Genomic DNA, 14,662 nt, shown 5'->3' on the forward strand with positions numbered 1-14,662 from the left:
AGGTTCGGCAGCAGCTAGAAGGCCGGCGACGTCGAACGCCTGAGCTGGACAGGAGGGGGAGCCAAAGCTGGTGTGACACATGGATTATTGAGTCCTTTTTAGTTTTACACCTAAAATATGACTGCCGCTGTGCTGTAGAATTTGTGAATTAGTTTATACTGGATGAAACGTCCATTTTTGTTAACTGTATTTTCGTTAGTTATGCTCCAACATTCCCTCCATATTCTGCCAACATCAGTTATTTTTAAGTCTTGATTCCAATAGGTTATATTTTTTTCTAAGAGATTGTCTGTTGGATATGCTCTCTTCAAGGTTTTGTATATCTTACCTATCATATGAATATCCTTTTCTGACCCAAATAAGATGCCCTCAAGGTTGCTCTGATGTCCAAAAGATTTCAAATGGAAATGTTGTGATATGTAACTTTTAAGTTGCATGTATTTGAAAATAACTACATTGGTCAGTCCAAAATGGTTTTTTAATTCTGGTTTTTAATCATTATTATTATTGTAAATTATTGTTATTAATGTAGCCTATTTATTAATCTAAACCAGTTCTTTAAATATGCAAAACGTGTTTTGTTTCATTCTATTGAGACATTTTGGTTGGCTAAATTAAGTTTGGTCAGTCTTTTCAACTGTGTGCTCCATATTTAGTTTAAGATAGGTTATAAGTAGGCCTTTAGTAAAATAAATATCATTAGCCTATTGCAAATATCATTAGTCATTTGTTGGGTACGGTAGCCTTTCTTGGTAATTGCTCTAATATAGACTGCTCAAACTTTTGTGAAGGTTAAAACCAGTTCGCAAGTGTTTAGTTTCATTCTGTTCTGCCATCCCTGATGCAGTAAAAAAAAACATTGAATAATGAAGTAAGCTTCATACGACATATTTTTGAGCGCAAACCCATTACACCTCTTTGTTTGCCCGTATATAAAAACCCATGTTTTTCTCTCTCCCCTACTCCAAATTGATAAACACTGGCTTGATATTCCAGTGACTTTAGGAACACACACTTCAATTCATCCATTTCCTGTAGGTTTGAATGTAAGCTATCTATAGTTGCCACTCTTCTCTTTTAGGTTTATCAGATCATTATATTTAATTTACTTTAAGAATAGAAAAATAGTAGACTACAACTGATCCAGTTTCACTTCTTCAATTCAATTTCTTCAGAATCAGAACTCCTACTGCCAGTTACGTGAAAGGTCCCCGAACAAACTGTCCTTAAACTCCAAGGTTGTTTTACTGAGGGGAATATCCATATGACTAATGTACTTAATAAAAATATCCAGCAGACTTCATCTCCAAATGAATGACCTGATAATGCAGATAATATGGACTGAATTTCGTTTTTTACACGTATAAAGTCCGAAGACGGTCTGAGATCTACTGTCACTGTCTCCATCACTTCATCTTATAGGATATGATAAACTTTATTATCCCTGAGGGGAAATTTGTCTTGGAAAATTAAAGTCATACACTGAGTTTCCAAAACATTAGGAACACTTTTTGCCCACAGAATAGCCTCAATTCTTCGGGGCATGTTTGACTAGGTATCCCCCTTTCCCTTTCTACAAGGTGTTGAAAGCATTCCACAGTGATGCTCCAATGTTTCCCACAGTTGTGTCAAGTAGGCTGGATGTTCTTTGGGTGGTGGACCATTCTTGATAAACACGGGAAACTGTTGAGTGTGAAATATTTTCGCAGTTCTTGACACTTAAATCGGTACGCCTGGCACCTACTACCATACCCTGTTCAAAGGCACGGAAATATTTTGTCTTGCCCATTCACCCTCTGAATGGCACACATACACAATCTGTGTCTCAGTTGTCTCAAGGCTTAAAAATCCTTATTCAACCTGTCTCCTCCCCAATCATCGACACTGATTGAAGTGGATTTAACAGGTGACATCAGTAAGGGATCATAGTTTTCACCTAGATTCACCAGGTCAGTCTATGTCATGGAACACTCAGTGTATCTAATCATTAACAGAGATCAGGATGATGATTCCTTCATGGTCTGTGCCAAGTTTATACTGTACCTCTTTAGTTCTTCTTCTTACTAACAATGGCTTCTACACCACAAGACACGCAAGGGGAACTTTGAATTCATTGATGAATTTCTTTAGCAAAAGAATGAAGCATCATCTCAAAATGTAAAATGTTAAACCCCATGTGACCTACTTGTTGTGTGTATGTACTGTACTGACATGTATCTGATAGATGCACACACATACTACATGTTAATGTTTTTAAGTGTATGAAAATTGTAATGTATTTTGTCTGTAATGTATTTTTGATGGGGATCCTAATAAATCAAAATCAAAGCAAACATACTCTGCTTATCTGCATCACTGTTTGAGAGTTATTCACCTCATCTGAAAATGTTTATAGTTTTTCTTTACCTTCATGACATATATATCTACTGTGTAGGATTCACAATGGCATTTCTAGAACAATATGTGGGATCCAAACCAGGCAAATGAATCAGTGGCTTTAAGGTATGTAAACATTGAGACACTCATCAGTCCTCATCTCTTATCACTATTATAAAACACAATGAAAGTGCTCTTTTGGATCCATTGAGGTCTTGCCACCTGGAAATACTGGAAATACCCCATACTAACCTCCACCAACTTAATCAATCATGGTTACTGTTGTATCACACAGAACAGTTTGTCAAAGATCTCTACTTAATCATCTCTTATCAGGGCTTTATCTGTGACCAATATATCAAAACCCCATGTTAGTCATCCTATAACTCTTATCAATATCTCATTTACAGGACGTTCAGATTTCCAAATACCGTACTGCTAATATTGCTTCATTTCTTGCTGGCGGAAATACTTTATGCTAAGAAGTACATTTATTTTACATATAAAATACATCAACGTTAACATTCCTATAAAATCCCTATGTACACGTATAAAATGCAACATTGTCAAGCTATTTAAAAATGTTTTTGAAAATAAATAAATGATATGAATGAAATTTTCGGATATTTCTTTCAAAATCTCATAATACACTTGCAATTGAGTATCTGTTTAACAGTACAAAAAAATTAAAATATATCATATATACAATTATTAGTTCAATAAGAAGTACATATGGTTAGTGTATGGTGTCCATTTTAGGACAGCATCCTTATGTCAATTATCACCAGAAAGCACAGCGATCACAGGAAATGCATGCCATCCCAGGAAATGAAAGTACTGTACACACCACTACACTCTTAGACAATTGTTCCAAAAGGGTTCTTCAGCTGTCCCCATAGGAGAACCCTTTTTGGTTCCAAATATAACCCTTTTTGGTTCCAGGTAGAACTCTTTTGGGTTCCATGTAGAACCCTCTGTGGAAAGGGACAGCCGAAGAACCCTTAAAATACTGCCATCTGAGAGTGTAGTTCTGGAACTACAACTTGGTTTCTGGCTCTGAGACCTGGGGAGAGGAAGGAGATTTAGATTTTATTTTGTCAGCTCATCTTACTGTACTTTTATTTTTACGAATGATTTTTACAAATTACCTGTACCTCCACATGAAACATTACGAGAGTTATCATTTTAAAGGGATTGGTGATGATTATTCATTACAAATGTAGAAAAGACAACGACAAATAGATTTGATGGGTCTCTGTTACTTACATGTACAAATTTGTCCCTGCTACGCAAACTTGACACACCATTGCATTGGTTGCCATGGATAGTGGCTGTTGTTATAACCTGTAAGACAACATGATTCACAAGAATGAGACAAGTTCCTGTGTATGAACCGATGTGGGCCAAGATAAGGTTTGGCACCTCTTATCTAGTCTGTAAGGGTGGAAACATAAATAGATACACAGTATTTTTCTACAAATAAATGTTATACCTTTTCACAGACTTTTGTGTTTTCAGAGTTTACTGGATGTTTCTCCAGGATATGTAGCATGGCATCGTGGAGTGTCAGGAAAAACATGGACGACTTCACCTCGTCGTCAAAGAACATACAGCTGTGCAGTTTCTTCTGGATGTACACTTTGGACACAAGGGATATATATTGTTAGATCAATCACTTCACCTCTATTTGTTTCAGAGTAATTGAATTCAGTATTGAAGAGAAAAAGGGAGAAGGAATAGATGGGACAGATGGCTTGTCTTAAACCAGCTTACCGTCACATGCCACAATGTAGACCTCAACTTCAACCCGAATGAGCTCTTTGAGTGCCTATAGAACACATCAAAATATCAGTACCCAGCAAGTAGAAATACTCTGGTAAAATATACAATCATCCCCACATTCCCCAGGGTTGTAACAGAAGAGTTTTGTTTTACCGCTTTGAGTCCCTTGAGGGCAGAGATGTCGAGGAAGGAGACGGCTGAGAAGTCCAGGATCAGGCTATGGACGTCTACTCTGGGGACTTGGATGTTGGCAGGAAGCTCAGAGTTCCAGTTCACCTGGACAGGAAGGTCCTTGAAGTCAGTGGGCTGGTCCAGATCCTCCATGTTGCTCTCATCCTCAGACTCCTCAATGGGACCAGAGCTGGTGAGCAGTAGGTCTTTCTGCACCGGGAGAACCACAACATTACCACAACCTCAAACCTGACTACATGTAGAAGGTGATCTTTGGAGGTCCACCCACCACTATGGGATGATGATTCATTTGTTTTTCATATACATGCAACCCCAAGACCATACTGATAAGGCATGTACGGGGACGACTACCTATAGGTAGGTCCTGCAGCGTGTGCTTGATGTCTGTTGATTTTGGATTGCTAAAAGTATGTTGTTGCCAGGTGTGAAACTAATGTTTTGGGCTAGACTGATTTATGACATGCTTATGGCCATTTGAATGAAACTTTATGATACAGGGGGCTCTTGTAAAGTGTTAACGGGGTAACTTTGTGAGTGGAAGTTATCTTTTTATGGGTTTCTAAGGGCCACAGATAAGTGCACCACTACTCACAGATGTCATCTGCAGCTCTCCTTTCTTTAGAAGTTTCCTGATCGTCCTCAGGGCTTTGTTTCTCTTTCTCAACACCCTCAAAGGGTTAAAGCCCACCTGAAAACACATCAAAGTCAAGTTGAACCCTAATTAGCAATTGCACACATGAATGTGGGAGTAATTGTTACACATGGGCTTTATTGTGAATGGGACATATTGTTTACCACGGCCTTTGCCATCATACAGATCAAGGTTAAACTTCATCTTATCTGCATGTGCTTAGTGTTTAGTAAGGTGCAAGTAAAACTTTACTAACACCAATTTGTATGGGAACTATTGCTATACAACCTGGTATACTATATTACCTCATACACTGAGGTGGTATTGCCCTTCATGAGTTTATTTGATCATTCTTTATGACCTTTTTCCATTGGATCAAATCCGATGAGAAAATAAGATGTCTTAATAAGTAGACCCGTGAATCATTACCTTATTGGACCATGTAATGGAAATTGTAATGCAGAAGGCCTACGTGTAAATGTGTTTGGCAGAATTCTTCATTTTACACGTCTAATTATGTATAAATGCTTACTTACAGCTTCCACCAGCTTGCCTCTGAAAAAATCTATATTGGCAAAGAAGATGGGTGACGGTATCCTGAAGATCTTAACACCCTCTGGCTCATAGATCTGGAAAGAGATATATAAACAATAGAACAAGGACCATGTGTAGACATACCATCTTCACAGTCTTGTAAGATAAAAAGATATTGGTGAGTGTCTTTAGTCCACATTAGTTTACTCACACTCATGTAATCCTTGCGGTCTTTGTAGATATCTGTTCCTGTGATATTGGCCAGGACACTGCAACGTGGGCTGGAATAAAATGTATGCAGAAATGTCACTATAACATTGTGTTCCAGGGTTGGGGTTCATTCTGAATTGAGTTGTGAATTGGTCTTTAATTACAATTCAATTATTGAATTTGAAATAAATGTGAATTGGCCACATCCCACAAGAAGCAGCATTTTAATTGAATTTGAATTAAAGGAAGTAGATTTGAATTCAATGAAATTCATTGTAATTCAAATGGGTCATTTATTTCATACATCATTATGCACATGTTTATTTTGGCATCATGCATGGTTACCAATACTTGAAACATTTCATTTTTAAAACTCATCCTCCTAAAAAGAGTATTAAATAATTAACAGTGGTCTGGAAATATTCTAAGATAATTTTGTCTGTAATAATTCATAATTCACTTACACGTTATTAAATATTTAGAAAAATACATTTCCCACAATGCATTAAATCCAACACTCCAGAATAGAAGGGAACAACTAAACATTTTAGGGTAAAAATACAAATAAAACACTGACATTTGAGTTATAATCTCATTTTTCTTGATGGTATTTGTATTCTTGAGTAAGAGGTGGCAGATGTTTTGGGCAAAATATTTATCAAAGGAATGAGGCTCGTCTGTTTCATGTCTCAGTTGAATTTATTTGAATTGCTTTGAATTCAATTATACTTCCTTTCATTAAAATTCAATTCAAATTATGCTTCCTGTGAGGTGTGGCCAATTTAAATTTGAATTTCAATTCTTGGGTTGAATTGAATCAAATTCCAAAATTTCTAATTGACCCCAACCCTGGTGTGTCTACCTCCTAATAACATTGAAAACTGACAAAGAATAAAAACAGACACAAGTTCAATTTTTTTTTTTAGGTATTTGGAGATTTGTGCCCATACTCACAACTGAGCCCTGAAGACAACGGTGAGCAGCTCCATCCCTAGACCTACAGCCAGCCCCAGATCCAGCCCCAACAGGATGGAAGCCAGGCAGGTCACCAGCCACACCACCTGAATAAAGACATGGAGGGGAGGCAGGACAAGGGGATGCGGGATGGAAGGGATTGGAGGAAATATGAGTTCATTATTACAGTTGGTAAAGACATCACTCCTTGTTTCCATTATAGGTGCAGTTCAGTGGGAGTGTCTCAGAAGACTCACACAGTCGGGCCGGTCTCTCCTCCACAGGTAAGGGACTTCTCTGATCTGCATCAACATCCCCTTCAGGTTGACTATGACCACCGCCCCCAGCACCGACTGTCAACACAGAGGGAAAAGGTCAGGCAATGACATCTTTGATGATCAGTCACAAGAGTTGCACAAGACTTCCATCTAAATTCCAGTGCTCCTATCTACTTCATACAGTGTGATTCATTACGTAATGTTCTAATCTTAGACGTTAAGTCCCCTATATGGGGGACTTTGAGCGGTTCTGGACTGGTTCCGACTGACATTTTGGTGAACGCCTTAGGGTCTAGTGCCTTATAATGCCAGAAAGACCCATCTGTCTGCTCTCCGCTTCCGCTCTCTCAGCAGAGCTGACTTGAAGTGTCAAGTTTCAGACCCCACATTTGCATAGGAAGTGACATGTCACGTTTTCTGACCTATGCAGACAAAAAATCGATTCAAATGACAGAGCCCATATAAGGTGAAAGTCTAGTGAATCCAGCAGTTGTCGTTTCATCTCACTTTAATATTCTCAGCCGGATTTAAAGCTCTCAACATGAAAACATACTAAATTGTTTCATAGAATTGAAACGAGAACACATTCTCTTGGTCACAGACAGACAAAATCACTTAGTGCTTAAAGCTGAAGTTGTACCGAGTCTGCACACATGTGAACGGTGTCTCTGCGCTGCTCAGTGGACTTATATGAAATAGTGTTATATGAAATAGTGCCAACATTGTATTCTCACTAAGTATGATCATATTTAATTTACAGTTATAAGAAAGGTGAAATCATATAGTAAGTAGTTTATCATTTGATTGTTACTATATTTAGGAAGCATTTCAGTCTTTTCAAGCCCTATTGCCCCACTTTTGTTGAATAAGAAAAACAAATAATATGTGATTTTCAATATTTTCATTATATTTGTACTATGTACTTGAGCTTGTGTCCTCAAAAGTGAGTACACCTCAGCAATTTATAAACCTTTTTTTTTTTTTACAGAAAGGTGAGTTCCAGAACTTTCTAAAACTATGCAACATTACCAGTTATTGTTTATGGCTATCTCATGAAAAATAATTACATTTGGGTATGTCTATTTAGGTAGAAATCAAAATGTTTCCCTATCATTCAACTCCTAAAGTCAATTATTTAGAAAATACTGAGTGAGTTTTACCTTTGGGAGTGGCTCCAATAAGAACCCGATAGCCACGGTGACGACCATCACGATGAGCGCTGACAGTAGACCAGCGATCTGAAATGATGAAGTTACACTTTATTTTACTCACATTTGGCTATTCACAAAACAACTACAGATAAACACTGTTTAGGCAGTGTTTCCCTTTGATATATTTCATAAATTATCATTATTTATTAACTTGGTGCATTGAGTCAATTCTTTCATTCTTCACTATGAAAGGTCACGATTCACGACAAACTATATCACATGCTCGCTCCCATTTGTACAATTCTATCTGGTTTGGACTATGATAAGTTATCAGTTATTATTACAATAAAGATAGGGAGACCCAAATAGGTCAATATTTCATAACGTTTACAGCTACATCTCTTGGATAAGGAACTTGTTCAGGAAGGAACTCTAAGTATGGTTATGTGTCTGTATTCTCAGACAGTGTAACGATCGTCGTGCAGGAAGGAAGAAGTGGACCAAGGCGCAGCTGGGAGCGAACTCATGTTATTTATTACAGACTGAAATAACACGGTCAAAACAGAGAATAAACGTATCGCTACTGCTCCAACAAAAAGAGACAACAACCCACAAACATCGTGGGGGGAAAAGGAACTTAAATATGATTCCCCAATCAGAGGCAACTAGTGACAGCTGTCTCTGATTGGGAATCGACAGAACCCAACATAGAAAAACGCCCCAAAGCAAGGCTATACCAAAAACATAGAAAATAAACTATAGAAATGCCACACCCTGACCAAAATAGAAGAGTTCACCTGGTCAGGGCGTGACAGACAGCCTCTTGGTTTAGTAATTTACCTGGGTTTTACCACCTGTACTCTCCTGTACCGCACTCCTGGAGAGCGCTGTGCTTGCTGCAAACGACTTAAAGGCTGCTCCAATGATGTTACTGGCCCCAAAAGCTATCAGCTCCTAGACAACAAGCACAAATACATGTTCTGGAACTGTTGATATTAGTTCAAGTCTTATGTTGATAGTTTGTATTAGGCTGACACCCCTCATTCACAAGCAACAATAAACACATTTCTCTGTAGCACCTCGGCTTCCAACCCCTCCTCCTAATGTTCTGGTTTTGGGACTCACCTGATTTCCATCTATGATGTAATCGTGTTTGACTGAGTAGACCTTGGCGACAGAGAAGGCTACAGCAAAGCCCACTATGGCCATAGGGAACGCCTCAACAGCAGTCTGCCCGAAGATCTGCATGTTCGGGGCCATAGGTGACTCATACCTAACAGATTGAGAGGGAAAGATATTGTTAGATTATTTTTCCCATCTATTCTTAGCCATTTTAAAATGCAGCAAACAGCTTTTTATATGTGCTTACCCCACTGGAATACGGCCGACAACATCAACTTTATAATTCACCCGGAAGTTGAATGCATAGGAAACGCCACAAGCGATGACAGTCTGCCAAAGTCATTACCAAAATCAATGTATCAGTTATTAGCAGGACTAATGCAATCCGGTGAGAAAACAGTATATTTCAAGAGAATCTGGTTACCCTTTAAGGTTCTAGATAGCACATTTTATTCTAGGAGTGTACCAAGATAGGAACCAGGGAGTGACTGTTCAGGATAAGAATAGCAATGGTTCCCGATGCTTATCTGTGATAATATGATCTGTACTTTGTGCAAGTACATACTCAAATTCAAATTTATATTAAATATTGAGACACATCTACATAAACAGTGCCCATGACGATGCCTTTTTCTTATCTCTTAGAAAAAAAGGTGCTATCTAGAACCTAAAAGGGTTCTTCGGCTGTCTCCATAGGATAACCCTTTGTAGAACCCTTTTTGGTTCCAGGTAGAACCCTTTTCTTTCCAGATTAAACCCATTGGGTAATTTTTTTCTAAGAGTGTAAATTCAATGGTGCCCCATATGAGGCTGGATCTCGCCACAATGTTTCCCAATTCTGATCTGTGTATGCTAACATATAGACCTGAAGCTCCGGTTGTGATGACATAGTGCACACAGTGCCACTCACCATGATAACCTCTATGGGGATTGGGACAGGCAGCTTGGCTTTGTATCTATCGTTGATTTCCTTCACTATGAACACGACCACCATGATCAATATGGACGTCACCAGGTCACACATGTTGGTCTTCTCGATCTGGACAAAGATCTTCTCCAGGGTCTGAGGAAGACGTCAGTTAATAAGGATGACAGTAATGAAGAACCAGTTACAGGGTGTGAGAGTTCAGTGAGAGGTCTCTACACCAAGCCATGACTCATGAATTATAGCTTTTTCTGAAATCTTGTGGGCACTTGAGGAAGACCTGTGCTTAACTGTGTAAGATAAGATACAATGAGACACTTGTTTAGCTTATCAACACTGTTTTATTCTTCAGAGCTTTAGAAGCTGATCAGATATGAGGGATAAGATTTGAGGGAGTTAATGAATATATATCTGTCATAGCTAAGTCATTGCATATTTGGATATCAGTAGAAAAAAATCATACTGTTGCATTGAAAGACATTTGACCTCATCCTGTCTTTCTTCCTTGACTCACATAAACGATGGACAGAGGTCCACTGAGTCCCGGCACCACCAGGCCCAACACAAACTTCAGCTGGGACACTAGGATGTGGACAGCAGCCGCTGTGGTGAACCCAGACACCAGCGTGTCTGACAGGTACATGACGATGAAGCCTACCTGCAGCAGACCCATGGCCAGCTGGGAGAAAGCAGAGGACTCATGTTAGAATATGGGAGAATTGTTCATTGTTCATTTTAGATTCAGATTACAGAGAGATACAGTATGAGTAATGTACAGTACATGAGTGATAATGCTGAGGTAATGATGGTGTTTTACCTGCATTATCCCCATGAGGAAGGTGACAGAGGCGGCCACCATTACTCTCTGCTCATCGCTGGTCAGCCCCTCAAACCCAGTGATGTTGACTGGGGGGCCTTCGTCAGGCACAAGCCTCGTCACCACTGCACCCACCATGAGGCTCAGAACAGGGAACGCCCCTGGAGTGAGTGGGGTGAGGAGAAAGAGAGAGGGAGTGAAGATGAGGAAGCAGAGGATGGAAAGTGGAGAGATGGGCAGAGAGAGGGCGGTAAGTACAGTAAAAAGGTGTGATAGCTTGTGATGGTCAGAGCAAAACACTGTACATGCACACACACATACATGCACAGTACTTACCTACTGAGATATGTCTGGAAGTGCCAAGGAAGAAGTAGATGATCACTGGGAAGAAGGCAGTGAAGAGTCCATACCATGGAGGGAGGGAGGCCAGCAGGGAGTATGCCAGACCTGTCAATCAAACAAAAGCAATGAACAACAATTTACAGTGCATGTTAAATAACTCCACCATTAGTCACCAGAGACTACGACAACATTCAAGAGTCATCGTGAACCAGATTTTTTTAAGTATCTATGGACTCTACTGTGTGTCAATGCTAATACTGTGATAATAATGCCTGCTAATAAAGATACATTAACATCTCTTCTTTCAATAAACACCTATTAATAGGTGTCTAGGATCAGATAATGTATTTTATGTGATACCACTATCGGACCTGATTACCGTTCTGTAAAACCATAGTTCATCAATATTCTTCATTTTTAACAACAGCCCTCTCGCTCTCTATCAATGCTCAAAGTTGATGTTTTTGTGACGTTAATGAGGTCTACAGTTCTTTATCAAATGATTTCTCAAAAAGTGCTACATGAACTGCTTTGATAGATCTGAAGATGCACACTGGGGGATTGAGGTGGGTTAGAGTGTGGGTGTTAGCTTCACCTTGTAGAACAGCTACCAGCCCAGTGCTGACCCCAGATACAATATCACTCAGCAACCATTCCTTCAGCTGGTAGATTCTCATCCAACCAATGAAAGGCAGCAGAGAGAGCGCTGCGTTCTTAGCGCGCTTGAGGTCACAACTACAGTTAACACACACACCATTTTTAGTTAGTCTCCACAGACATTACTTACTAATAGTTGATAACATCTAAGCATCTTTATGCACACATTTTAGACATACAGTATATAGGATGATAGGGCTGACCTTTAAACTAGATGTATGCTTTTAAAGGACAGTTACCGTATCTGTACGCAAACTAAAGACAATCAGGGCGTCTCAGGTAAAATGTCACGTGGGCCCACCTATCCACACCAAATGAAGACTAAACTCCTAAAGTGATTTGAGTTGTGATAACCGACAACTGCAACTGCACTCCTACAGTGATTTGAGTTGTGATAACCGACAACTGCAACTGCACTCCTACAGTGATTTGAGTTGTGATAACCGACAACTGCAAAGCAGTTTCATTGTTTTTATTTCAGTGATGTCTGAGGTGTAACTGCATTAGAGCTGTCAATCAGCAAACGACTTCCGGCAGTATACCTATCGCGGACATTGCCGTTGAATGCGCTAAGTTGCATTAATTATAATCCCAAGCAGCCTTGTTACAAGTTGGTACACTGGATTGTGTGTTGTAATAATCGTGACAATGACCAAAGGAGCAGCCGCTCACTGATTTGATACCTCTTAATGCAGTTACATGTCCGACACCGCCAAAACACCAGCTATGCAAGTGTCTGCTATCGCTGGTTAACTCTTGATCTGATTGAATTTAGGCCGAAGTGTTGCGTCCATGCACTGCAGCTTATCATAAGGCTACCTTCAGTGTTACACAAAACAATAAAAGCAAAACAACAGAAGAAACTTGATTGATTCTTACGTGAAATACTGCTTGACATGGTGCCGCACGGTCTTATGGTGCCTGTGTATCTTCTCATGTACGTCTGCGAAGGCGTCCTCTGAGTAGAGTGGCCTGGTGACCACATACTGCTTCATCTTTACCCTTTTCTTCTTGATGAGTGGTGTGGCACCTGTTCCTCACAGGTTCTCTGAGACCCATCAATCACATTTTAGTACAGGCTCCTGTCATATCTTTCCCTCCTGCCTTTGAAAGTAGCTTGACTCAGACGATTACTGTGGAGCTGCCGCACAACAAAGGTACAGCTACCATCACACACTAACTAACTTCATCAGCCTGTGTCATTAGTGTCACAGCTCTGTGCTTTCCAGTGGACCAGCTGCGACTGGCATGGCTGGGCAGGGCCTGTGCTGCCTGTCAGCTTTGACCAGGTTAGAGTGGTCTGGGTTAAATAAGGGTTCTGATACCATTATAATACCAAGGAGAACACAGGCAAGGTTGTCCTATATTACAAATCGTTTTCACTAAAGGTAACACAAAATAAAGAACTCTTAAGAAAGTGTTATGTCACCAACTGCCACATCCAGATATCAGATGGAAAGATAGAAAGTATCTTAATTGATCTATCTTTAATATTAATAAATGATAAGCAAGGTACTAGAATAACACATAACACTAACTCTTACCTTACTAGTTTATCTGTGTACGCAGCTTCAGTGTATCCAAACGTTGCCTGTCTTTCTCTCTCTTTCTCTCCGCACAGAGGAACACCTTAAGATTATCTGGGACCCTTTGGGAATGTTGCAATTAACAAATCCCCTCTACCGGGTTGCTTATTGTTCATAACTGTAATTATTAACAGCAGTTATGATGCAGTCGTCACACGCCAGCCCAGCCCTATCCTTGACCATTGTTCTTATGGATAAATGCCCTGGCACAGTGCCTCATCTTTCAATGATTACTGAGTGTGTCTGAGATCCCCTCTTATAGGCAGGGTGGGGAGGACTGGACAGTAGTCGTGGCTGTACACTGGAGATCAGTGGACGTTTCGTGGTAGAGGTTCAGGTTAGGGTTGAGGTTAAACATGGATGAGTATGATGAGGGGTAGCAGTACTACTATACAATAATAATCTACTCTCAACTTTCAAACTGGCTAATGTTGTGAGATTCATTGCAGCGACACAGAAGGGATATTGCTGTTCATCTGGGGTTGGGGTGTCAGTGCAGGGGGATGTCTCGTTATACTTAACACTAGGTCTTACATGAATCCTATCTAAAGCATACATCTGAAGAAATTCAAGAATAACAATGTAAAAATATAATAGTAGTTGTTTTATCCCCCCTGTTATGACCCAATTTCATCATACCTATAGTACATGCTGACCCCTTGTGTCATACAAAGCCCTACAGCATACCTATTTACAGCCTATATATATACACCATAAATCAGGGGTCCTTAATTACATTTAAACACAGGACAATTTATTCTTGAGTGAATGGTCGGGGGGCCGGAACATAGTCATAAATAATTTGTACACTGCAAATTTACCCAAAGAAGCCCAAACAGATATAGTATTTGACAAAAACAGAATAATTTCAAACCTTGATTACATTGGGATACGATCACAAATGCCTCTCTATTTATGTGTGGGGATACTTGGGAACAGATTTCCTAACCACAGGCGGGCCGAATATGGCACGCCGGCCGCCTTTTGGGGAACCCTGCAGCATAAATGATGGACCAGATCAAACTGAATTTTCCCTCTCTATGAAAACATATTGCCTTGACCCAGATGTTGTTGTGTGACCAGTTGATAAGCTACAGGTATCTCT

At 39.7% G+C, this 14,662-nt stretch overlaps 1 protein-coding gene across 2 annotated transcripts; it reads right to left on the reverse strand.

Moving 5' to 3' along the window:
- Positions 1-2,845: 2,845 nt before the first annotated feature.
- LOC106609369 (chloride anion exchanger) lies at positions 2,846-13,824 on the reverse strand. 2 transcript variants are annotated; one of them, XM_014208142.3, is made up of 21 exons: positions 13,516-13,824; positions 12,851-13,019; positions 11,910-12,049; positions 11,309-11,419; positions 10,973-11,133; positions 10,670-10,834; positions 10,141-10,293; positions 9,478-9,560; positions 9,234-9,381; positions 8,949-9,062; positions 8,118-8,195; positions 6,937-7,032; positions 6,680-6,786; positions 5,727-5,796; positions 5,518-5,610; positions 4,943-5,038; positions 4,312-4,539; positions 4,150-4,204; positions 3,869-4,014; positions 3,643-3,720; positions 2,846-3,439 (listed from the first exon to the last, which is right to left on the reverse strand). In XM_014208142.3, the coding sequence occupies exons 2-21, from the start codon at positions 12,964-12,966 to the stop codon at positions 3,413-3,415; spliced, it is 2,265 nt and encodes a 754-aa protein (XP_014063617.2). In that variant the 5' UTR covers positions 12,967-13,019; positions 13,516-13,824; the 3' UTR covers positions 2,846-3,412. The 2 variants fall into 2 exon arrangements, with proteins under 2 accessions (XP_014063617.2, XP_014063619.2); XM_014208144.3 differs by having other exon boundaries at positions 13,521-13,783.
- Between the last annotated feature and the right edge of the window lie 838 nt (positions 13,825-14,662).

The sequence above is a fragment of the Salmo salar genome, chromosome 07 (assembly GCF_965601325.2).
Source record: "Salmo salar chromosome 07, fSalSal1, whole genome shotgun sequence".
Taxonomy (NCBI): domain Eukaryota; kingdom Metazoa; phylum Chordata; class Actinopteri; order Salmoniformes; family Salmonidae; genus Salmo; species Salmo salar.